At 33.3% G+C, this 26,302-nt stretch overlaps 2 protein-coding genes across 2 annotated transcripts; both read left to right on the top strand.

The window, feature by feature from the left end:
• The first annotated feature begins 3,553 nt into the window (after positions 1-3,553).
• On the top strand, positions 3,554-10,388 carry LOC112010436 (serine carboxypeptidase-like 18). Its single transcript, XM_024042782.2, has 14 exons — positions 3,554-3,869; positions 3,974-4,110; positions 5,225-5,301; positions 5,412-5,534; positions 7,638-7,743; positions 7,858-7,895; positions 8,024-8,125; positions 8,475-8,561; positions 8,656-8,808; positions 8,898-8,969; positions 9,058-9,176; positions 9,551-9,664; positions 9,757-9,811; positions 10,068-10,388. The coding sequence occupies exons 1-14, from the start codon at positions 3,721-3,723 to the stop codon at positions 10,149-10,151; spliced, it is 1,416 nt and encodes a 471-aa protein (XP_023898550.1). The 5' UTR covers positions 3,554-3,720; the 3' UTR covers positions 10,152-10,388.
• Positions 10,389-17,632: 7,244 nt separating this feature from the next.
• On the top strand, positions 17,633-22,264 carry LOC112010624 (serine carboxypeptidase-like 18). Its single transcript, XM_024042973.2, has 14 exons — positions 17,633-17,896; positions 17,985-18,130; positions 18,412-18,488; positions 18,603-18,725; positions 18,816-18,918; positions 18,994-19,031; positions 19,367-19,468; positions 19,965-20,051; positions 20,180-20,335; positions 20,442-20,513; positions 21,073-21,194; positions 21,290-21,403; positions 21,668-21,722; positions 21,844-22,264. The coding sequence occupies exons 1-14, from the start codon at positions 17,733-17,735 to the stop codon at positions 21,925-21,927; spliced, it is 1,443 nt and encodes a 480-aa protein (XP_023898741.1). The 5' UTR covers positions 17,633-17,732; the 3' UTR covers positions 21,928-22,264.
• Positions 22,265-26,302: the final 4,038 nt, after the last annotated feature.

The raw sequence follows: 26,302 nt of genomic DNA, 5'->3' as shown, positions 1-26,302 counted from the left end.
TTGGCTCTTTTCTTTTTTTCTTTTTTTTTTTTTTTTTAACTAGACGTGATTTTTTTTTTTCTTGACATGATTATTATTTTTTAATAAATTTGAGTGATTTTTTTTCTTTGTTTGTCACTTTTTTGTTTTAATTGAGCATCAATTTTTAATAAGGATATATGAGTAAATTTATTCAAACTCTTTTTTTTTTTTTTTTCCATCCATCCACTTTTTCACTCCCAGCCAAACAAAAAGGAGAGAGATTAAAATCTTCTCTATCCTCTCACTTTTCCATCCTCCCATTATTTTCTATCCTCCCACTTTTCTACCCCTCCAATCAAATGGACCCTTAAATTCCACATAAGTTATTAGTTCATTTAAATTTATATATCAAGTGACACTCTAGTTTTTTGTAACTACTCATGATGCAAATTAAATAATTAGATACGAACAAATGCCATCTTTTTTAAGAGAGTTATAATCTATGTTTTCCGCTCTTAATGAGAATTCTTTATCATCAGACTAAAAATTTGTGCTTTTGAGAAGATATTATACTATAATGGGCAAGTTACACTTAAGGTTTGAGGAAATGACATTCTCCAGTCCCCCCAAACTTAGAAGGAAACTTATTGTTGTTGTTGTTGTTGTTGTTATTACTCATGCCAGATCTGTTTCTCTCAAGGATTTTTCCCTTTTGCCTTTTTTCCTTGTTTTGTTTATTTGTGTTTATCTTTATTTTGCATTTATCTTCTCCACCCACCCATACGTGAATAGACTTCTTATCAAATTTGTCTTTTATGAGTTAAAATTCACCACCCATCAAGCCAAGTAATTCTATCATTTTACAATTCTATTTTTCATTATTTAGATAGACAATAGACACACACACAAATATCTTCTCCACCCACGCATGTATAGACATATGCTTGTGTCCTAGTTTTTCAAAAATTGTCGTATTGCCATATTGTATCCATACTTATATTTGTGCCAGTATTAGTGCAAGTGCTTCCTAAGTCATAGTTTACTAATTTTTTAATCAAACTAAGTTAAACATATGAATTCTTCTACAAGCACAATAAAATCCTAGACCATTTTTGCAATAAGTTTAAGGCGCAAATCCACCATAAATCAAAGCAAAATAAGATTGCATTGAGATCCATGACCACAACTCAAAACAAAATTATTGTGAAAATATTTGGAGATTTTGTTGTGCTTCTATACTTGCTCTACACAGATAATTTTTGTGTTGAGTTGTGACAAGTGACAACCATAGTTCTTAGAACCGGACCGGACCGGAAAGTCGGATCGTGAAACCAAGAACCAGGATGAAAACCGATTTTTTAAGCATAAAGAACCGGGCATATGTGGCAATTCTGTGAACCCCTAAAACCGGGGTTGGACCACACGAACCGGGCAAGAACTATGCAATCCAACCCCTTAGCAATTTTTTTTTTTTTTTGAAAAAAAACAATTTAACACACTTTTATTCTACTTAATTAAATTATCCATCTCTTACAAGGAATAAAAAAAATTATAATTAAAATCCTTCAAAGATATTCAACTTTACTTCAAAAATTAATCATAAATTTTAATGTTTTCATGGTTATTATTTTATTTTATTAACTTTCTTATTTAATTATTAAATATATGCTTGAAAATCATTAAATTTACCTCACATATATAGATATATTAGTCAATTTTGCTAGTTTTATAAATTTAATATCTATATTTAGGCTTTAATTAATTATTAAAAAATTATAATTAAAATCCTTCAAAGATATTCAACTTTACTTCAAAAATTAATCATAAATTTTAATGTTTTCATGGTTATTATTTTATTTTATTAACTTTCTTATTTAATTATTAAATATATGCTTGAAAATCATTAAATTTACCTCACATATATAGATATATTAGTCAATTTTGCTAGTTTTATAAATTTAATATCTATATTTAGGCTTTAATTAATTATGACGTCATCACGGTTCAACCCCGGTTCGACCTCAGTTTGACCTCAAAAACCTTGAACCTCTCCCTTTTACTGTTCAATGAACGGTCCGAGTTTGAAAACCTTGGTGACAACACGCAGGGGGTTAAAGTTAGTATGAAATCGTGGATATAGAGAACTATCATACTAACATTTGAAACATGTTCTATGTTGGTCCACCCTTTACTAACATCGATTGGGTGGGAGATTGAGAATGTCTATTTGGAAGGTGATAGATGATTAGAGATTTTAAAGTTTTTTTTTTTTTTCCCCCAGTACTTCAAGAAAAGCTATTGCTTTCTAGTTGGTGATTTGTTTTTTACTGTTAATTTTTATAATTTTTAGATTTTAAAGACTTTTAAAAAATAAAAATAAACTATTTAATTGAGGTGGTAAGTATAAATAAAATGACATGTCATAATTTCATTGGATCAACTAGCTCACATGATAGTCTTTACTGACAATTAGACGCGGTGCATGGATGGAATGGAGTAAATTTAACCACAAAATATTAGGGGAGCAGACAAAATTTTGAAACTTTAGAAGATAAAATTAAAATTAACCCAAACTTTAAGAGTGTAATATGTAAAAATAATAAATAAATAAATAAAAACAAAGTTGGAAAGGACTGCAGTTTTTTTGTACTGTGAAAAGCTTATCTAAAAAGTAACCTTGGACTGCTTATTTCAAAAGAACACAAGCTGCTTCACAAAATTGACAAAAAGTTCAAAAAGGCATTTGGTTTACCATATAAAAGATTTAGGGTAGCTTCTGAATTTTAAAAGTCCAAGCACCATTAAATAGTTACATGTACAACTAAAAAAAAAAGAGTCACGTTTATAAAAGCAGATAGTATACTATTATCTTATCAAAAAAAAAAAAAAAAAAAATAGTATACTACTACACACAATTTGTATAACAAATGTTCAACCCACTTGGTTAGATTTTCCCCTATGCTTATTGTCAACCGTACTTCAAATCCCATAAACCCACAACAACAATTCTTTTCTATCTTCTACTATTTTTAGTTATTGACTTCATCTAGAAAACGTGTCATAGAATTGCTTTGGCTTTAACCGAAAACCATAAATAAATGTGAACTACTTTGGTATCTATACTTAAACATTGTCATCTTAGCCACATAATTTTAGAAACTGACTTGGGTTTTAGAAATTTTTGTACACTCCTCTAGGCCAGACCTCACTGGCAACATAGACAGAAGAACCATTTAACAATGGTATTTAGCTCAGGAAATTATGCAAACAAAGTGTGTTTGCATTCGCTTCTTCTACTGCTTTTCTCAGCAAATGTGGCTTTCTCTGGCACACTCGTTACCACCATTCCGGGATTCGATGGTGACCTTCCTTTTAAACTCTATACTGGGTATGTTTAAAAAAAAAAAAAAAAAAATAGTATACTACTACACACAATTTGTATAACAAATGTTCAACCCACTTGGTTAGATTTTCCCCTATGCTTATTGTCAACCGTACTTCAAATCCCATAAACCCACAACAACAATTCTTTTCTATCTTCTACTATTTTTAGTTATTGACTTCATCTAGAAAACGTGTCATAGAATTGCTTTGGCTTTAACCGAAAACCATAAATAAATGTGAACTACTTTGGTATCTATACTTAAACATTGTCATCTTAGCCACATAATTTTAGAAACTGACTTGGGTTTTAGAAATTTTTGTACACTCCTCTAGGCCAGACCTCACTGGCAACATAGACAGAAGAACCATTTAACAATGGTATTTAGCTCAGGAAATTATGCAAACAAAGTGTGTTTGCATTCGCTTCTTCTACTGCTTTTCTCAGCAAATGTGGCTTTCTCTGGCACACTCGTTACCACCATTCCGGGATTCGATGGTGACCTTCCTTTTAAACTCTATACTGGGTATGTTCTTATCGGGGTAGATTTTGTTGGTGATGTGTTGCAATTACCTTCCTGAAATCTATACCTAATTCATTACACTATGTTTCTTTTTGATTGATTTTCAGGTACGTAACAGTAGATAAAGCTGAGATGTTTTACTATTTCATCGAATCAGAGGGGAGCCCCAAAGAGGACCCTGTTTTGCTTTGGTATAGTGGCGGCCCTGGTTGCTCTGCTTTCAATGGTCTCATCTACGAGATTGGTATGCTTAACTGAAAAATATGTTTAAGGAGTAAGTTTTTCAGTACTTTAGTGGCGTGTTACTCTTTTCTCTTGCAAAATAAAAGGTTTGGCTAATTAAATTTATGGTAAAATCTATTTTTTACGTGAGATAAGTGAGGATCACGTCAGGATATATTGAGAGTATTTGATAATATTTTTTGTTTGATAGGACTTATTAGACTCTCAATTTTGAGCAATCTATGCAGACCCCATATGGAACTTTATAAATTGTTTCATTTTGTAAGATTAAATGGAAATCTTTTTTTTTTTTTTTTCTTTTTTCTTATATCACCTCATAGATCTAATTTTGGAAATAGGACCCTTCTATTCTCACTTAAAATACAAAGTGTTCATTTCGGTGTTAAGATTTCATTTTTAGTATTCACTAGGCTTTGCATCTATTATAGAAAACGTGATTTGACACCACACATGTCCTAAATTGATCACATGTCAACCTCTCATTTGGTTGAGCGCATAGAGGCATTGGATGAACAATTTAACCATTTAAAATATAGCTAATACTAAATCACTTAAAAATTTTAAATGATACAATAATAGATCATTTTCAAACATGTTATACTTAATTTTGGCTCAAGCAGCCACAGTCTAAATCCACCGAATTTTTGAAATACTTTAACATGTCATATAATTTGACCGGTAGGGTGATCTTTAAGGATCAATCTGACCATTAATCCTACCCTCATGAATCAAATTCCACCATTTGATTCATCCAATATGTACTATACTACTATCTTATTCTACCAAAAGTTCAGCAAGTTCATCTAACTTCTTTCTTGAATTGTACTGGGTTTTGGCGAAATGGAAAAGGGGATTCTCCATGTTGGTTGATGAACTCCATAATAAAATAAAATAAAATAAGCTAAAACAAATACTTATAAAATTATAAATGTTTCTTTTTTAGAAATATCATTTTGGATTGTGTTTATTACACACAAATTGTTACACAATTTTACACACCTCATTTTTGAACTAAAACGATGACTTCAAGTCACGGTTTCAATTCAAAAATTTTGTGTGTATCCTTTCGGGTTATGTCCTATATCGTTAATTACATCATGTCACTTTACTTGTAGGTCCATTAGCTTTCAATATGACACACTACGCAGGGGGTATACCAAAAACATATTATTATCCATACTCATGGACAAAGGTTAGTACACCACACGTTTTATCTAATACTAGTACTCAATTTCCACATGAGCTACATCTAATTTGATGTGTTATGGTGATGTTATTGAATGTTGGTGAATCATTTCCCAGGACGCCAACATTTTATTTGTAGATGCGCCTGTTGGCACTGGTTTCTCCTATGCAACAAGTGCCGAAGCTTACGCTGTCTCAGACACAAAAACAGCAGCACAAGTTTATGCTTTCTTAAGGAAGGTGAATAACGCTCTTAGCTTATTACAACAACAGAAACAATTAGAGCATTAGCAGCTGATTATTAGATCTCTTGACTCATCCCCACAGTTAAATGGTGATAAAATAATCTTTGCCAATGTTAATAACAAAAAGTAGTGCTTACAAAGTACTTCTAGGTATTTATATCTGAGTTCTGCTAGAGCTACAACTTAATTCAAGACACAATGTTAATAAAGTGATAGGTTCTGATTGGAATAGTATCATGTTTACATGAATTAACTACTGGCACCAATTTTACTATTAATGAACAGTTGTATAAAAAGTAATGAAAAATGTTGTATCGTAGTTATAAGCCAAATATTGTTTGTTGGTTCCAAACAATATAATTGAAGTTGTAAATGTTGTCATGGAAGTTTTTTTTTTTTTTTTTTTTTTTTTCACTTGTAATTTTTGTTGTTGTTGTAAATGTATTGTTGATCTTCCTTATGTAAATTGCAATCCGTGTATTTGAACCCAAAAAGATGCCCTATCAAAGGTTGTGTCATCCACTGTTGCTACATCACTTGGTTTGTATATAATTCGATTGAATATTTATCAAAATAACATGTTCCTTGCATGAGGATTCGATTTACATCAGCAGCATCTTCAAAGATGATTAAAACGGTATTAGCTCATAGGTCCCAAATTTCAAAAGCTCCCCCAGATCTCCACATACTTTTGAGGGTACAATTGATAGCGTCTAGGTTTGTTTTGCATTTGGTGAAGAATTTCGCTACTAAAGTCTTGGAGTTATCAATAACATCATCCACTAACTCCACGGTTTGGCTCTCTTTTGTGTTAAGAGATAATCTTGCCCAGTGTCCTGTAAGATCCTCTATAGAGAGAACTCTGTTGAGTGTTAATGTTTTCACCTAGAAGGGAAAAGGTGGCCTATCAGGGGATAGGTGAGAGTGTTTCACTGTATTAGGGTTTCTTAAAGAGAAAACCTAGCACGTGAAAAGTTTTTAGCGAGAGAGTTGACGGATAAAGGATGGTTATTGTAGTTACATTTTGATTCGTAGCACGACTTGATATTGATTTTAATTAAGTTCACTTACACCAAGTGATTAATTGATTAAATTTCAGTTTGTAAGTACAAGGACACTAAATAACAGTAAGTAAATCACAACACATGCACAAATAGAGGCAATATGTAATTTCTAAGTAAAACGTGTCAGGTACTAGCCAATTGCAATATTTAACATGTTCAACACAACAAGGCTACATAGACTCTATGAAAGTCTAGCCAACAACACAATAAAAATAATAAAAGTAGAATTATTCAATACAAGCACAAAGAAACATAAATTAATTGCATTAAACTAAAAAATGAATGTTTAATGATACACATTGAGCACAATGTAAACAAAATCTCTAACACTATACAAAAGTAACATTATAAGAAAAATGTCTCTCCCCCTAAGAAAAAATAATAAGACAACCCACAATTGCTCATTACTCCCTCGAAGAATGAGCAAAACCAAGGCAAAGTAAGAATTTTAACTCGAGTGCTAAAAGTTGATTTAGAAGCAACCACAATTATAGAAATGCTCAAGAGATCCATGTCATTAATAACCATTTAGAAAACCAATTTTAATTCTCTTTCCAATAAGAGAAATCATCCAATTTTGCATATGAGATTCAAAACGGGTCGAGTTGCTAGTTAACCCAACCCAACCCATCATTTCAATAAGTCAAGTACAAGTTGACCCATTTTCCCTACTAGTCTAAAAACCTCAAGTCAGGTCAAGTTAATGGGTTTAAATATAATTTTGCCATATCTAATATTTTAGGATTATTGAACTCTCCAAGACAATAGCAAAAAATCTATTTAACTTTCACCACCAGCCTATCATCAATCGAAAGGCATTTCTCCTCTTCATTCATTACCCTTCATTTTTGGCCAAAAAGAAAAAGCTGCTTTAGATTGATTTGCATGACAACCTCATCCTTTGAAAAACATTCAATCGACTAAAACCCTATGTAACAATGAGGGATTGTAATGCACAAAAAGAAAAAGAACCTTCTATCAAGCCCCCACACCCAAACACCCANTTGTAATTTTTGTTGTTGTTGTAAATGCAGTGGTTGACTGAAGAATACCCAGAATACCTGCTAAATGAATTATTTATTGGGGCTGATTCTTATTCAGGCATATCTGGCACAATTGTTGTTAAACATGTAACTGATGGTAATTAAATTTATGATTTTGCTCTTAAAAAGTAGTAAATTTTAGTTTTATATTTGAAACAAACTTTCAAATAGAAGTGACTCATATTTTTCAAATTGGCTAAAAATATTACAGCTAATAATGCTGGAGCCGTACCACGCCTGAATCTCAAGGTAATTGTTCGAATTGCAGGACTTAAATGACTCAAGTAGCTCGTAAAGTTACTTCAACACATTGATAAATTAGGCCGTGGGTTTCGAGAATTATGAGTTGAAAAACTCTTTGTTTGAAATGGTTTCAGGGGTATATTCTTGGGTGCCCTCGGACTGATGCGGACATTAATGACAATTCAAAGATAATATACGCCCATCGAATGGGGCTTGTATCAGATGAACTCTATGAGGTAATTCAACATGTTCATTTGTAATTTTTAATCTCATTATGTGTTCAGCTTTTTATGGGAGTTCTTTTTCTATTAGGGTAAAACTTAAGTAGACTTTCTTAGGCAGTCTACCTTATGTTCATTAATTACATTCAATTACATGGCTTCATTGATTAATGTAGTGCAAATACCATCTTCTTTTATAGAAACAATTAAATTCAACTATGACTTACTAGTCAATACAACCGCATAATTGAATTTAATTGAAAAAACTACTATAAAGTGCCTAAGAAACTGACCTCTGTAAATACGAGCTATGGTTTTGTTTTGCTTGTCATCATGAAATTGAAAATAGTGTATGCTTTTACAGGCAGCAAAAGAAAGTTGCAATGGTAGTTACGCTGATGTTACCACATCGCAATCACAATGCTACGAGGATCTTCAATTAATGAAGCATGTAAGAGACTACTAACTCTTCTTAAAACACATATTTCTTTGTATGGATATTTGGAAATCTAACACCAACAGAGAATAATTCCCTGAATTTTCAGTGCACTAAAGACATAAACAAAAACCATATTCTGGAGCCTAAGTGCACCTGGACATCTCCACATCCATCTGGAGAATCTCTTAGAAGAGCCCTTGAGGAAGACTCTGATGGCCTCACCTTAAATTCTGATGATGTGCCAGAATATTTTTGCCATGTAAATCTCTCTCTCTCTCTCTCTCTAAAAACAAATTTACAGCTTGTAGTGTAAAAATGTTTATAATGAAATTGATCCACTTTTTGCAGACCTTTGGTTATGCACTTTCTTACATTTGGGCCAATGATAAAACTGTCCGAGAAGCCCTTCATATCAGAGAGGTACTGGACTCCTATAACATTAGTAATGGTGGTAATATTATAACATGATGGGGCAAAGTGCTAAACACATCTCTGTGATTGCAATCAGGGAACAATATATGACTGGAAGAGATGCAACAAGAGCTTATCATTCACATATGACGTCACCAGTGTCATTGATTATCATAAAAATCTCAGCAAATTGGGCTTACAAGTTCTAATATACAAGTATATTCCTTAACTCACTGCATCAAAATTCTTCCTCTTTTTTTGGACCTGTTATAATTAAAAGTTAAACTTGTTTCACACAAGTTATTTTATACAATTTTACACATGCCAAAAAGCTACTGAAATCGTGACTTGAAGCTCAAGTCACAAGTTCGGTTGCTTTTTTGTGTAAAATTGTAGAAAACAACAAGTGTGTAATAAATGGCACTTGTGTTTTTTTAACAATAAATTAGGCTTTGGCCCTAAACATCCATATTTGCCATGGGATTATACCTTATGTATAAAATTGGTATATAATTGAGGATTACATTTTCTTTAAAGCAATATGTTTATAATTTTGCTGTACGATATGGTTTTGCTTATTTTTCCCGCAGTGGTGACCATGACCTAACAATCCCAAACATTGGAACGCAACAATGGATCAAGGTGCTAAATTTGACCATTGTTAATGATTGGCGACAGTGGTTAGTGGATGGTCAAATTGCAGGGTAAGTTCTTTAACCTTTTAGATGTAGCAGGATTGGCTTTTTCAAATTATAAATATCACATATTAATAATTTTTATCATTTGTTCAATGCAGATACACGATCAAGTATTCTAGTAATGGATACCGCTTGACCTATGCATCTGTTAAGGTAAGTTTAAAAAATTGATAAAAAATAGTTTCATAATTATAGATGAGCATACGTGGAAAAAGTTTGGCTTGAAACATATTTGAAATTATCCTATTCCAACCTACTATTTATTAATTAAAGAAACCATTTATATGTAATTTTAGTTATCAGGTAATAAATTAGAAAAGATAAATCCAAACATATTTAAAACCAAATTTTGTCGATCAATAATTAGGGCTTAAGATATGTCTTAACCATTTTCTTATCGTTTGTTTAGGGAGCTGGTCACTCACCACAAGAGTACAAGCGTAGGGAATGCTTTCAGATGTTCAACAGGTTCATCCATTATTATCCAATCTAATTAACACCCGTAGCTTCAAGTTTAAGGAGTGGTTCTACTCTCATTATGCGGAAAATTTTCTTCTTGTAATTTTGTACTATTTCATTGATGTAATCGAGAAAGTGTTGAAAACAATTAGTAGTTGATTCCTTAATAAAGGTTAGCGGGATGTACAATTCATGGCATTTTGAAGCTTTGAGTTTGATGTTATAAAAGATTTCGGCTTTCCCAAGGAACCGTGGAAAGGGTTATAAGGAATTAGCGAGAGAGAAATTTTTTTTTTTTTTTTTTTTAATAATAAAAATACTGTAACTTTATTAAGAAGAAGATAAATTTAATACATCCTAAGTCAGAACAAACTCAATCATAATAGGATTTTCCTCTATCCATGTTACATAATCATCAATATTCTTAGTATATTGTGCCAAGATGTGTGCTGGATGATTACCTTGCCTTTTAACGTGGGAAATAATTGTATGTCTAAACTCTAGTAGCTTAAGCCGTGTCCCCTCAATGATATTTGCAATACACACTAGTGTTATACCATTACCTTTTAAAGCATCGATAACAGCCTGTGAATCACTCTCCATCACCAAATCTCTAATGCCAACCTCCCAGGCAAAATTAACTACTTCCTCTAACACCTTTGCCTCAATCTCCATAGGACCTAAGGGAGCATATAGCTTCTTGCTCAAAGCGGCCTCCACCCTTCTTGCATGATCATGTACAATAGCTCCTATACTAGTGGACTTGTGAATAGAGAAAGTCGCCCCATCCACATTAAGCTTGAAATAAGGCTCAATCGGAGATAACCATTGCACTGCATCCTCCTTCACCCAATGAGATATAATCAAATTGGCTGTTTGGAATTCCTCCAAAAGATGTCAAGCTTTTTGCAAAATTGCCGATGCTAAAGATCTAGCTCTACCCTGCCTCACCTCATTTTGATTGAACCAAAGACACCATGCCACTGTAATAACCAATCCCAAATGTCATCATCCATTTTCTGCCAAACTTTAGGTGCCAAATGAAGTCCACAAACTCCATGAAGGCCATTGTTGCATGAAGATAAAGCCACCCTATACGCACTTCGAACTGTAAATACTCCCCTAGGTGTATATGCCCAGACCAAGCGATCCATGGGTAATCAATAGCTAAGTGGGATACTCAGAATAGCTGCTGCATCATCAGGAGAAAAGAATTGTTGAACCATGTCAATCCTCCAAGCCACTGTATGTGGGTCATTAAGTAGGGAGACCTTAGCATCAGAAGGTACAACAATAGGTTGGGAGGTAAGACGAAAGGTTGAGCATTGATGTAACCATGTGTCCTTGAAAATCTCAACAGAATGGCCATTGCCAACATGCCACCGAGTTCCTTGTCGGACAATGGGCTGGGCTGCCATTATGCTACACTAGGCATAGGATGGGTTATTTCCTATTTCCATGGATAGAAAATCACCATTAGGGAAATACCTTGCCTTATGTACTTGATGAACTAAAGAATGTGCACATATCTATAGTCTCCACCCTTGTTTCGCCAATAGAGCTAGATTGTACGCCTTTAGGTCCCGAAATCTAAGCCCTCCTTCCTCCTTAGGTTTACACATTTGATCCCAACTTAGCAAAGCCATCTTGTTCTTCTCATTTGTTTGACCCCACCAAAACTTTCGGACCAAACTAGTCATCTCCTCATAAAGAGTATTATGTAGCTTAAAGACACTCATGGTATATGTTGGGACTACTTGTGCCACAGTCTTTATAAGAATCTCCTTTCCCGCATTCGATAATAATTTTTCTTTCCAGTTTGACAATTTGTCATTTAGTTGTTCAATCAACTGATGGAAAGTATTATACTTATCCTTACTGATGAGAGATAGAAGCCCCAAATACTTTTCATGTTGCTTTATAATCTATGCTCCAAAGCAAAATTTGACGACTTCTTGAACTTCTTGGGGTGTATTTTTACTGAAGAACAATGAAGTTTTCTCTCAGTTTAATTGTTGGCGTGAGGCTTGTTTATATTTTGCCAAGATAGATATCAAAGTGGAGCATTCTTCCTTTGTTGCTCGACAGAAGATCAAGCTATCATCCGCAAAGAATAAATGGGAAATATTAGGTCCCCTTGCACATGCTGCAACTCCCTTCAGTGTTCCAAGTTCTATGGATTTTTTGAGAAGTGCTGAAAGACCCTATGCACATAGTAAGAACAAATAGGGGAGTAAAGGGTCACCTTGGTGTAAACCCCTAGTGGGATAATATTGCCTCAGGTTTTCCCATTATTTTTTGTAGTATATGTAACAGTTTGAACACATCTCATCATGATATCCACCCACTTTCTGTGAAAACCCATTTATACCATAATTCTCTCTAGGCAACCCTATTCAACCCTATCATAAGCTTTGCTCATAACTAGTTGAAGGGCCATCTCCCTCATTTTCCCACTTTTCTTTTAGCTTATATGGTGCATAGTCTCAAAAGCAACCAAAACATTATTAGTGATAAGACGATTAGACATGAATGCACTTTGATTTTCACTAATAATATGTGGAAAGAATAATTTCAATCTATTAACTAAGACTTTTAAGGCCACTATAGAAATCACATTGCTAAGGCTAATAGGTTTATATTGGGTAATTTGTTTTAGGTTCTTTACTCTGTGGATGAGAACGATATGAGTTTCATTGAACTTAGGGGGACAATACCATGGTTTAGAAAATCAAGTACAGTACGTGTAACATAATTGCCTACTAAAGATCAATAATGTTGGTAGGAAAAAAGGTTGCATATCATCAAGTCCCGGAGCTTCTTAGATGATATATATATATATATATATATATCTTATGTATCAGATATATACAAAATGTGTCCAAAAAAAAAAATGCCACCCACACACAAAAAGAAGTGTCAATTCAAAAGGATTGTTTGATACATAAAGTCGATGTTCAAGTTTTTCTGATTGAATCTATAATCCAATTATGACTTGAAGCCTTTGTCATTGTTCCCATCATAAACATATTATTTGTTGATGATGATTGATGAGGCAGTTATATCCGCTATTTTTAATGGAAGTTATTGTTTTACCAAAAAAATAAAAATTAGGGGTAGTTTATATCCTCTCAAGTCTCAGAGAAGGTTTGGGTAGTAAGGTAAAGGCAGCCTTGCAAATCCAAATCAAAGCTCCACCAATTATTTTATTTTATTTTTTTGGATAGAAAACTAAAATTCCATTAACATAAACTAGAAACAAGTATATCAGTTGAGAGAGCATGTTCTACGAAACAAAGGCTCTCCTCAATCCAAGCAACATATTGCTCAACACCCTAAGCATGTTTTGCTAACAAGTGGGCTAGCCGATTACCTTTCCTACCAACATGTGAAATAGAAAATCTACGAAAAGCACTTAACAGAGAACTAATTCCATACACAACTTATGCAATCGAAGATGGAGGAGGAGAAATGCTAGCAATAGCATTTGAAACCATAACATAATCCCCCTCAAGAACAATCTCATGAAATCCCATATCTTTAGCAAACATAATACCCAATTCATAAGCTTTTGCTTCAGCTTACAAGGATCCCAGATGCTGATTTAGCTTCATTGACAAAGCTCCCATGAACAAACCTTCACAATTGCGTATTACCACTCCTACCCCAATCTTTCGTTGTTTCGCGAAGACAGACCCATCGATATTTACTTTAAAAACAGAAGCAACCAAACCTGTTTGCATTGTTTTGCCGAGCCTAATGCAGAACTTCTAGAAATTGTAGATGTTGCAGCATATACAAAAGTTGCTACATTTGTAAAAACTGCATTTGCAGAAACTACATTTATAGAAACTGCATATGCAGAAACTTCATTTCTAGAAACTGCATTTCCAGAATTTGATACTACATTTGATGAATCGCCAAAACTTGGTGAATTTGAAGAATTTGCTGCCCTGAATGACTCAATATATTTTCCACACCACTTGACTAATTCAAATCCTGTCATAAACTGCTTTCCATTTCTTTTCTCATTTCGCCTAGTCCACAAAGCCCAAGCAATGGTCACAGCTAATGAGAGGACATCCTCACCACTTTTCTGAACATGCACCAGGAACCAAAACAACTCCATAAAATCATTAAAAAACAAATGTTGTTGCTTGCAGAAAATAGAAGTAAGAGCCCAAGTACCTGAAGCACATAAGCAGCTCCAAAACACATGACCTGAGGATTTGTAGCCCATTTTACACTCTTCGCATAAATCATTCTCAACAATTCCTCTCTTCTTAAGGTTAGACAGTGTTGGTAGAATGTTTTTACATGCTCTCCACCCAAAGTGTTTACCACCCAAAGTGTTTAAGCTTATTTGGAATTTTCAAACCCCATAGCACCTTCCAAAGTGTCTTCATATCACTATTGTTTGAACAAGAACCAAAATCGGGTTGTACTCTAGTCTCCATTGCAATTTTGTAGGCACTCCTCACTAAGAATTTCCCATTTGAGGTTGTACTCCATATCAAGGTATCTATAGGCAGAGTTGAGCTAAGTGGCAAACCCAAAATGATGTCAGCCTCATGTGGTACAAAAATCTGATGAATCAATTCATATTTTCACTCCACAGTATCACTGTTTATCAAATCAGAGACCAATGCTTGACTGCTCAACACTCTTGGTGGTGATATTACTTTAAAGGTAGATGGAATTGGCAACCATTTATCAGACCAAATCCTAATCTTCTGCCCATTGCCAACCCACCATCTTACTCCACTCCTAACAATATTTTGTGCAGCCATTATACTCCGCCACAAATAAGATGGACACTTCCCAATAGTTGCTGCTACAAACTCACAGTTAGGAAAATATTTAGCTTCAAGGACTTTATATACAAGGGAATTAGTTTCCATCTAAAGCTTCCAACCTTGTTTAGCTAGTAAAGCTAAATTAAATTCCTTCAGCATTTTAAAACCCATTCCCCCCTTACTTTTTGGAACACATAGTGACTCCCAACTCGTCCAAGACATTTTCCTTTCATCACCCTTCTGCCCCCACCAAAAATTCCTAACCATACTTGTCAGTTCTTCCCAGATAGAATCAGGAAGTTTAAAACAACTCATAGTGTAAGTAGGCACTGCTTGGGCAACAACCTTTATCAAAATTTCCTTGCCACCTTTAGATAATAATTTCTCCTTCCACCCTGTCAATTTGCTAGCTAACTTCTCTTTAAGGTCCAAAAAGGTATTGCGTTTAGAGCGGCCCACCAATGATGGAAGACCAAAAGATTTTTCATGTTGGCAAATCACTTGAGCATCAAATCTCAATCTGAATTCTTCCTTGACATCATGAGGAGTATCAAACCACCAATTAAAAAAAATGCAAATTTTGATCCAACCACCTGTCCAGATCAAAGTATCAAACCATGACTCGGCATCACAGGACCTACCCTTCAAATCTGCATAATAAAGGATAGTATTATTGTAGGGACAACTAATAAATACTAGGGATAGTATTAAGTATTATACACATGCGGATTACTTATTTTAAATAAGAAAATCAAGAGAACATAATTCTTGAAACACAGTCTTAGTCCGGTGCCTCTGCTAAAGTGAGCTTCCCAAACACCCCCCCCCCCCCCCCCCCCCACAAAAAAAATCTACATGCTTAGGTTCAATTCCAAACAACTATCAATTGTGGATAGAAAAGGTTTCTAAAAAAAAAATAGTGGATGGTAAAGGATTTAAGAGGGGAAAGAATTCTCTCCTTTTTTTGATTCTCAAAAACAAAAACAAAAACAAAAAAGGATTTTTTTTTTTTTTTTAAGTCTTCTTCCTAAATTTATATATTAGACACATTTTAACTACTTTCATATCAAATGGTAAAAATTTGTTGCAAAAAGAGATTTCCTTGTTGGGAATTCAAAACATTTTTCTCTGTCTGTGTTTCTTTCTCGTGAAGATAAAAGAATCAAATGTACCACTTAATTAAAAAAGGAAAAATTTAACAAATGCCTTAAGGACATTAGTTTATGAAATATTTTTAGAAGTTTTTTATAGGAAAAAGAAAAAAGCAACTGAATTTTTTGATAGATTTATTCATTTCTCATGAAAGTGATATCAAAACTTTTTAAAAATGACCTATCAACATATACCTAAGGATACTCATTAACTAGACCCTTAAATAAATGAAGAAACTCTTTATTTGATCCCTAAAATTTATTAATGTTGTTGAAATTAAGGAGTAAACAAAGAAATAATTGTAAAGAAATGTAGGAAATGCAAAAGCAATGAAAGAATGAGAGAGAAAACACAAGTAAAATGGGAAATCATTTCCCATCAAATGTTTTACTTCAAAACAAACAGAGTGTTAAGTTCTTTTCTATTTTCAAATGTCTATGGGCATCTTTATCGGTTTATCCACTTTTACAACACATAATACATCATATTCTTTATTTTACAATGCATCATATTAAAATAATCTTACTTTAATGCTACTCTAGGAGAGAAGAGGAGAGTAAGCCTTTTTTTTTTAAAAAAAAAGGATAGACCATAAAGAGAATAAAAAAAAATTAAAAACTTTACACAATATTGCTACGGTGGTATTTATATAACCACTTTAGCAAGCTGTAAAATTTTATGAAAAATGCCACATTTGGGTGTTTTTATGCTTTTTTTTTTTTTTTTTTTTGTGAATAATATCATTCTTGTATTTGCATTTGTGGGTTTCACAGTACCCAATGAGAATGATCTAAGATTGGTCCCCTTTCTTGTTTAACATAGCAGCTTAACCCAATTTCCAATTGTTTGATTAGTGGGCTATATTTTAATAACGGTCCAAAAAGTTGAAACCTAACTGGTGCCGATTATCCCTACTCATACATGGCTAGCCACTGCCCACTTTTGGGTCCTTCAAGATTTACATTCATTGGTATAAACACCAAATTTGTATTAAATAAAGCTGTAATATATCTTTTATTCTGAAATAAAATTAGGTTAGATTAAAAATTTGAAAACTTGCCACAGCTTGAAGAGTTTAAAAGTGATATTTGGATATTGGGTATCCTTATTTCAAGAAAATAATAAGATAGAATTGATGCAGAAATATTTCAATACTTTGTTTTCTATCTTTACAATTGAATAGAGAAAAGTTTGACTTGCTAGTAGTGACCTTCTGCTTTGGTGGTAGCTCCAGGGAACTATTTGAACATATCTTTGATATGAATGATTTGAATAATAATTTCTAAGCACACAATCCACGTTGAAGATATATAAGAACATAGACATTTTTTTTGGCTATCTCTGCTTCCTTTCTTCTATTGTTATTGGCTGGTAAAGAAAGTTTGTTGAATAATGAATATACTTACAGACTTCGAATTCTTTGACCATTTAGTAACAAAAAGCCTAATACAAAAATTGAAGATAAGTTATACCCACCTAGCGTACCTAAATCTCATACATCAATTAGTCATTGCACGTGCCCAATTGAGAGCTTGATTCACGAATCCATTGGTGACACATAAAGCCTATTTGGTGTCAAAATCATATATCCATTTTTATAATTAGATGTTGTGCTCTGCTTTACAAGAACTTTAGCTTGGCATATTGGACACAGTTCCATCAATAACATGTGTACAAAGCAAACACTTATGTTTAATTCAAGCACTAGAATTGTTAAAATGTGCTTGAGTATACTTCTCTTACTGGTTTTCTCTACCATTGCCTTTTCTCAATCAGTCATTGAATATGTACCAGGATATCCTGGCAAGCTTCCTTTCAAACTTGAAACTGGGTAAGCAAATTTATTAGTATACACAATTTATATGTAGCTTCATTCTGAGATAATTAACATCTACAAAATTTTCGGTTGGTGTAATTAGATACATTGGAGTAGGAGAAACAGATGAAGTGCAACTATTCTACTATTTCATTGAGTCTGAGAGGAGCCCAGCCAACGATCCCCTTGTCTTCTGGCTAACTGGAGGCCCTGGTTGTTCTGGGTTCTCAGCACTTGCCTATGAAATTGGTATGTTTTTCAGCTCTGGCAAAATAGTTAAAGAAGGAATGGCCTTAATGTGAAATTATCTCTTTTGAGATGGATGCAAGTTAGGAGAAAACTACGACGTTTTTTTTTTTTTTTTTTTTATATTTTAACAACAATAGGGGAGTGGGAAGTAGGATTCGAACCCAGATTCTTTTAGAGCAGACAATATAATTGAATTGAATTGCAAGGCTCTTGGTCTTGTAAGGTTCCGTATGTTGCTAGTTATTTTATAGACGGTGAATGATTTGAAGTTGTGGGTGCAGGTCCATTGACATTTGATTATGCATCTTTCAATGGGACTTCACCAGCAGTCACAGTGAACCCATACGCATGGACTCAGGTGCATAATTTCATATATCACTAACCCTTGCTTTGCTCTTTAATCAAAAAATTTCTTCATTTCTTTTGCTCCTCTTTTCTATTGGAAACTCATTATTATAATTAATTTATCCAGGTGGCCAATATTATATTTATTGATGCACCAGTTGGAGCTGGATTTTCATATGCAACAACCTCAGAAGGTTACTATACCTCAGACACAAAATCAGCACAACAAAGCTATATTTTTTTGAGGAAGGTAACCAATTTATCCCTTTATTGTTAAGTGTATTTATTTTGTTAAGTGTTAAGCAAAATTCTAATTTATCTTGCAACGTAATTGTGACAGTGGTTGCTTGATCACCCACAATTTCTTGGAAATCAACTCTACATTGGTGGTGATTCCTATTCTGGTCTCATTGTTCCTATGCTAGTCAAACATGTACTTGAAGGTATAAGAACAAATTTAATTGCATTTGGTAAACAATGGATATAAGCTAATGTTTAGTTTATACTATGAAAAATAGGTCTGGAAGCCGGACTCAAGCCAACAATGCAACTTCAAGTACGTGATTTAATCCTGTAACTCCATTAATTTTCATAAGGAAAATTGTTAAAACTACTATCGATTTTATTATAAAATGCTTACAAACTGATGTGATAATAAATTTCATTCATACCACTTCAATATTTAAAAAATGAATTTCTAAATTACTCTTTGCTGATATTTGAAAGGTTTATGTATTAAATATATAGCATCACTAGTATTACTCTTTTAATAAGAAGATGAAGAGAAAGGATCTTAGATTTGAAAATTTAAAAATTTTTTTCCTTCAATTATTAATCATTTTGTGTCTTTGGGCAATCACTGAGGTAGATGGTTCCTTTGAATTGTAACAGGGATACTTGCTTGGGAATCCAGTGACGGATTCTTATACTGATGTCAATTTTAGGATCCCTTATGTGCACAGGGTGAACCTTATATCAGATGAACTCTATGAGGTACAAAAAAATGATGATAATTAGTATTTGCCTTCATTTTGATGACCTCTCCTCATGAAACCCTATCAATAATCTCAAGCTCAAGATCACTTGTGTGCTTATATAATATACATGATAAGTTTGTAAAGCCTGAAAAGCAATTTGTACGCTCACATCAGAGAGGGAGGGTTCTGTTTTCTTAAGTAAAAAACTTTTTAGGTTCTTTTAAAAAAAAAGTGTTCAACATTAAATTAAGAGTGTGTTTTTCCTAACCAACAAAAATTGATTTTGGTTTGATCAAGTTTTACTGCCACTCAAAACTAACAAAAAATGAGACAAAACATTTTTGGAAAACAATTTACTTGCAAACAATGGCCTTAGTTACTATAAGCTTGCGAATCATGGTAACTTACTCATGTGTTTGCTTTGCTTGGTGTCATCCATTTTTAGTCACCATCCATACACCCTTTTTTTTTTTTTTTTTAATGGCTAACTTTGAATAATTTTTCTTTTCTAGGCGGCCAGATATAATTGCCACGAGGATTATGTCAATTATAATATTAACAATACACTATGTGTGACAGCTCTTCAAGCAATCAAAGAGGTAAATTAAATATTACTACTTTTTTTCACCCAAAAAAAAAAAAATTACTACTTTTCATGATCTTGCTAATGAATTGTGTCTCTTAACTTTTAAGGGAATTGAGAATGAAATTCCATTTGAATTTGCAGTGCCTTCTACAAATAAACCTAGCACAAATTTTGGAACCTCAATGTGCTTTTGCATCCGGAAAACCAAAGGAGGTTGAATGGGATTTGAGAGTTCAGGAGTTCAAAACCATGAACTACCTCCTCTCAGAAACTAAACTTCCTGAACTAGAGTGTCGGGTAAATCTACCTTTCTCTCATAAATGTGGTTGTCGAAGTTTGCTACATCATGTATATTCTTGAAATGTACATGAATTTATGAATTCGATCGACTTATTATCTGTAGGGCTTTACATATGTGCTCGCTTACAAGTGGTTGAATGATGATAGAGTCCGAAAAGCTCTTCATGTTCGAGAGGTATGTATTAAATTATGGCCTATTTGGGAGTTAAAAAAATGAGGGGGAGTAGAATAAAGGGAGGAAGAGTAATTCAATTATCTTGTATGAAGATTTTTAAGGAAGGAGGGAGAAGGATTTGGAGGGGTTTGAACTCCTTCCAATCCCTTATTTTTAATTTCCCCAAATTGGAGAGAGAGTGGAGCATAAAAATGCTTGATCAAATGAATTATCAAATTTACCCTTACTATATTAACAAAATTACAAATGAAAAGACTAATTATTCCCATCTTCCTTACTTAATTTTAAAAACATCCAAACAAGGTAGAGGGTAACTATTCCCCTCTACTCTCCTCTCCACTACTCTCCTTCCCTCTACTCCCCTCTACTCTCCTTTCTCTCAAAACTTCCAAACATAGCATTAAAGATTCTCCCAAAAGTTTATCTTTTTAGAAGACAGTAAATTTATTCATTTAACCACATAATTCTTACATTATTTATTGTAAGAAAGACTTCACCTTGAATCAATAAATTTAAAAAAAAAAAAATATATTAATGATGATTTAATGAAACTTGACAGGGAACCGTAGGTTCATGGGTAAGGTGCCCCAAAGCTTTGTCGACTTACACAGAAGATGTCACAAGTAGTGTAGCATATCAAAAAAATCTCACAGAGACAGGTCTCCGGGCTCTGATATACAGGTGGATTTCTGTCCTACTAAAAACAAATTGTTTTCCTTCACTGATTTTCCTGGAATTCTGAGTAACAATTGTCCTGAAATTTTTCTCATTTGCAGTGGGGATCATGACATTTCTGTTCCATGGGTTGCTACATATGCATGGATAAAAGCTCTTGGTGTGGCCGTTTTTGATGAATGGCGTCCATGGTACCTTGATGGTCAAATTGCTGGGTGAGAACTTTTAGGATTTGCATTACTTCTAGAATATTAATGACAAAAATTTTAGGTTTAAATTGGTTTAGAATTATCTTTTTTTAACTGATTAAATGACGATTTATAAGATTATTTATATATATTGATTAAACAAGTCACGTGACTTAATAAAAAAAATTATACGACTAAAATTACACATAAATGATCATTTCAATTGCCATATCATGGATAGAAGCTAAGGTTTTTCCCAAATTTTATCTCACATTGTTATGCTCATTGCAGATACCAAGTGAAGTTCATGAATGAACAGTACCGCTTGACTTACGTAACTGTAAAGGTAACGGATTAAAAAAAAAAATAGAAAACACAAAACATTTTAATTTGATTTTTTTTATGTTTATAATGTTTGAAAGATTAAAATGAAAATACAACTAATCCATGTCCTATAATATACATAGGGTGCAGGTCACACGGCGCCAGAGTACAAGCACAAGGAAACCCTTGCTATGGTTGATAGGTTTTTTGCTCGCTATCCAATCTAATTGGTCGTTGAAACTAAGAAATATTGAGTTGTTTATATTCTTGCTTGGAGTTATATTTTTGAATAAAGTCTTGTTTTTTATTAATGTAATCGGAAGAACATTTGGGAATTCATTATCTTGCGTTCTCAAAATTGGACTTTGTACAATTGATGCAATGCAAATACAATGTAAATTGCATAATTTAGTTCACTGTTCAAGTTTGATGCTAGGAAACTTCGGAATTTCTTCCAAGTTGCCTGTTTACTTAAAGAAAGGGGCAACATATTATATCGAGCAGAAAGTTTTGTGAACTTGGAAGGAATTAATGATCAGTCATACTCTTGGTGTTAATGAAGAATGATTGTGTGGTACAGTGGTAGGCCTTATTAATTAATCTGTGATGTGCTGATATAGCATGTTGGTATTGAAGGATGTAAACAATGGTTTTAGACACTAGCTCCTTATTGAATTTAAAAGTTTAAACTCTTTTCGAATAAGAAAACGTTTGACTCCAACCATCAATAAGAAGATGAAATATGTCTTGTTATGTGTAACACACATGCTTAGTTGATTTGGTTAAGTGAGTCATGTACCTCATATATGTCAAAGACAAATATGAACTTACTACTAATAGTTGGATCTCAAGTTTCACCAAACTTTGTCATTTCTGATATATGACTTTGTCCTTTTTTATATATGATGAAATTATACCGCATGTATCCAGCCAACCACCAAGCCCTTCATAGCAATATAAAAGGAAAAATAAATTGAGAAAAGAAAAAAGAAAAAGAAACATACCAAAACAGAGCATATAAAAACCAAACTCAGAATTGAAAAAATTTTATTTAACAAGCTTAAATAAAGGAATTTATCTAAAAAGAGTGTAAGTCATGACCAAAGACAATAAGGGGCTGATTGGATTTGCTGTTTTCATAGCTCATAATTCAAAAATGGTGGGACCCATGGCTAAGAAGTCCATTCGGATTTTGTTTCCAGTTTTTGTTTTCATCACTCAATTCGCTTTCGATCTTCACCTACTGCCTCCTCCTTCTGACCCCGCCTCCGCACTTGCACTTGAACACCCTAGTGATGAAGTCACCATTATCTCACAAGTCATCATCTCCACCTTGCTCCTATCACCACCACTGGAAGATGTAACTACCACCTTCGCTCATGGTAGCGCAACCCTTATCCACCACAGCCCAAGTCTTGGGAGTCTCGTTCGAATCCACCATCATACTCGATTCCCTCACCATTGCCGCCGCCATTCTCTTGTTGTTGTTGTCATTGCTCTCCTGTTCCAATTTCGACGGTGGAGATCTTCTTATAGATCTTTGGTTCGTGAGGGTTTTGGCATAATAAAGGGGCTGAGAAAGATGAGAGGCAGAGAAAGATGAGAGTTAGGGAAAAAAAACCCCCCCCCCCCCCCGGGGAAATGACATTGGGTCAATGTGTGAGTCCCTGTTTTTTTAGTTTTTTGGTTGAAAACATAATTGAGTAATGGTGCAAAACAAACTTCGTGTAGGGAGTTTGGGTATTTTAAGTGATAAGTGACGAAAATTGAGTGAGGAGTGATGAGTGATGAAAAAAAAAAATCCAAATAGGACCTAAGTTTTGATGTTCATAATGATTCCCTTCAAATCACCAAATTTTACATAATTTCTTCTTTGACTCTAATGGTTTTACTAGCATTTTTCTATACTTCGAAATTCTTTTGAGTTGATTTTAACGATTTCTCTATTCAAGTATAGTTTGTTCTTGCTTGTTCTATGTTAAAACATCTCCATTTGCAAGATTGATATCAAATACAATATCTATATGATAATAGCTATTAAGGGGTTGAAATTGAGAGTTGAAAAAAACAGTTTTTAATCTCAACCGTTGAATAAAAAAAGTGAATAAAAAGTAAAAATGATAAAAATATTGGTGTGTAAGGACTATGGAAGGGTGAATTGCACCCAATCCAAATCCATTTGCGTTGAACAAGTGCAGGCCAATTCTAATAATTTCCTCAACGGCAAAGCTCACTTTTGAAGTTATAGCACCGTGAAATTAATGGGCCAAAATTCATAAACAAAAAAGAAAGGCATAAAATCCTAGAAAGAAAAGCCCAAGAGAAGCAAAAACAAAAAGGAAAGAATGAGAGTGAACCCACTTATAAAAGTGGGCTACATGCCGAAACACTTCTCACCTTATTTACCGGGCTTTTAGTCCAATAAATTATCAAAACCCAAGTTAGGCTAAACAACACGCAAATCTAAAGCGGGCAGACTTTATGGTCCACAACTTGAAAATTTAAGCGTAAACTGGGAACAAATTATAAAGTTTCTTGATGCTCATATATGGAAAACTAATTCATTCGAATTGAATTTAAAAGGATTAAATATGTGGCATATACCAATAAAATGCATAAAATTTCATTACCGTTAATCATAACTAATATACTTATAATTTTCCATTATTTCATTTTTGTTATAATTAGCCATCTCTAAAAGGAAAAAAAAAAAATTTGTTCAAAAAAATATAATTAAAATCATATACATTATTGATTTACTAGCTTGTAACTCCATGCATATACATGAATACACTTAAAAATATACAATAAGATGCATAGTATAATTCCTATATTTATAATTTAAATATTATTGATAGTCATTTTTATATTTTGTTAACTCTTTAAAAAATTTTGTTAGGATATTATTAGGTATAAAATGTAAATTGTCCATGTTTTTTTTTTTTTTAATTATTGTGAAGCACTTTTTTATTTTTTTTTTAACAATTCATTTATTCTAGACTCTTTGGTTTTTGTACTTAATAACTCACTTGGATGAATATTTATGATGTGATCCCACATTTTATTTTAAATTTAAGAAATAAAACTTGTAGGGTCAAGATTTGTATCTTAAGCCCAAAACAATGAATATGTAGAGAGTGGGTGAAAGAACTGGGTTAGTTGTGAATTTAGCAATTGTTAACTATAGTATTCGGGAATGAACCAATGTAAAAACACACTTAAAAGCTAAACAAAATGATGTCCGAAGAGGAATGTTATTGATTGAACAGTGAATACAATTCTTAGTGCTACAGTAAAATCTTTCTTCCTCTCTTATTCTCTTTTTCTCCCTCCCATTTATCAGATGCCTCTTCCCTTTATATAGCATCCTTCCCCATCATCTCCATCGTCCACTTGTTCTTCATCTATGTATCCACTTGAGTATATGTCACGTCAAGTATCTTCTTTAGCTCTCTGTGAGTGGTGGTAGTTGAGATTACACTGTTCAGAGGTCTTCTCCACATAAATGCAATCAGGAAAGTTGCTGCAGTGCATTAAACACGATAGTAGCAGCTTTTTCTTTTAGATATTTCTCCGTTCTTATCATCTTCAGGCATACCCAAAGCTCATCCTTCTCATTGAAGACTTTAGGAAGATCACTCGAACCTTCCAGATATTTGCTTGATCGAGACTTTTTATATCCGAGGAGAATGAACTCTTCGGACCACTGGTGCTCTCTTCGGACTAAATTCCTCGTTCATTTCCAGGTATATCTCTTCCACACGGACTCCTTCTCAACCACTTCATTCTCTTCGGACACACAGTAATCTTCAAGTAGGGCCCTAGGCCCAATACATAAGGTTGGACTTTTAACCCCCACAAAACTCTTTAAGAATAAATAATTTATGACACATGACACAGAATTAAAACTCTAATTTTGAATTCTAATTTGAGTTTCTTTTAACTTCACCTATTATTATATATATATATATATAAATTATATTTTGTAACTTTTTTATATAAGTTGTGTGAATGTGTTGAAAAAATTTTATTTAATTTTTCCAGATTTTTATAATCAAAATTACCTTTTTTCTTTATTTACAAATTTGTAATTTTTATTTATATTTAATGTAATTATAAAATTAATTATAATTTCATTCTGAAATCTAGTTTGAACCCTAATCCAATCTTTGACCTTGAAGCTCTCTTTTTTCTTTTGAAAGGAACCATGATTATAACTAATAGCCATAACACATCCTCTTACTTGAGTTGACAATTTTTTTTATTTGTCTTTATTTGAGCTCATTATAAGCAAATTCCCATCTTGTTAGTTGTAAATTATTTTTGTGAAATTTTGTGTGTACCTAAATTTATTAAACTTATTGTTACATAAAATGGGCTAATAGATGAAGCACACAAAAATCCATGAAGCTTAAAACCCAATTGAATTAATGGGTAGATTAGTTAAAAGTGGCAGTAAAACACAATTCCTTGAACTTGAATGAGTCCAACGGGCTGCTTCGTATTCAATGAAACTAAGGCCCAGCCCATTTTAACTCGTAGACAACCAGCTCATCATCACCGAGGTGGAGAAAGATGAAACAACAACAGGTTTTTTCAGGC

The sequence above is a fragment of the Quercus suber genome, unplaced genomic scaffold, assembly GCF_002906115.3.
Source record: "Quercus suber isolate HL8 unplaced genomic scaffold, Cork oak 2.0 scaffold_84, whole genome shotgun sequence".
Lineage (NCBI taxonomy): Eukaryota > Viridiplantae > Streptophyta > Magnoliopsida > Fagales > Fagaceae > Quercus > Quercus suber.
This window is presented reverse-complemented; position numbering and strand designations above follow the sequence as displayed.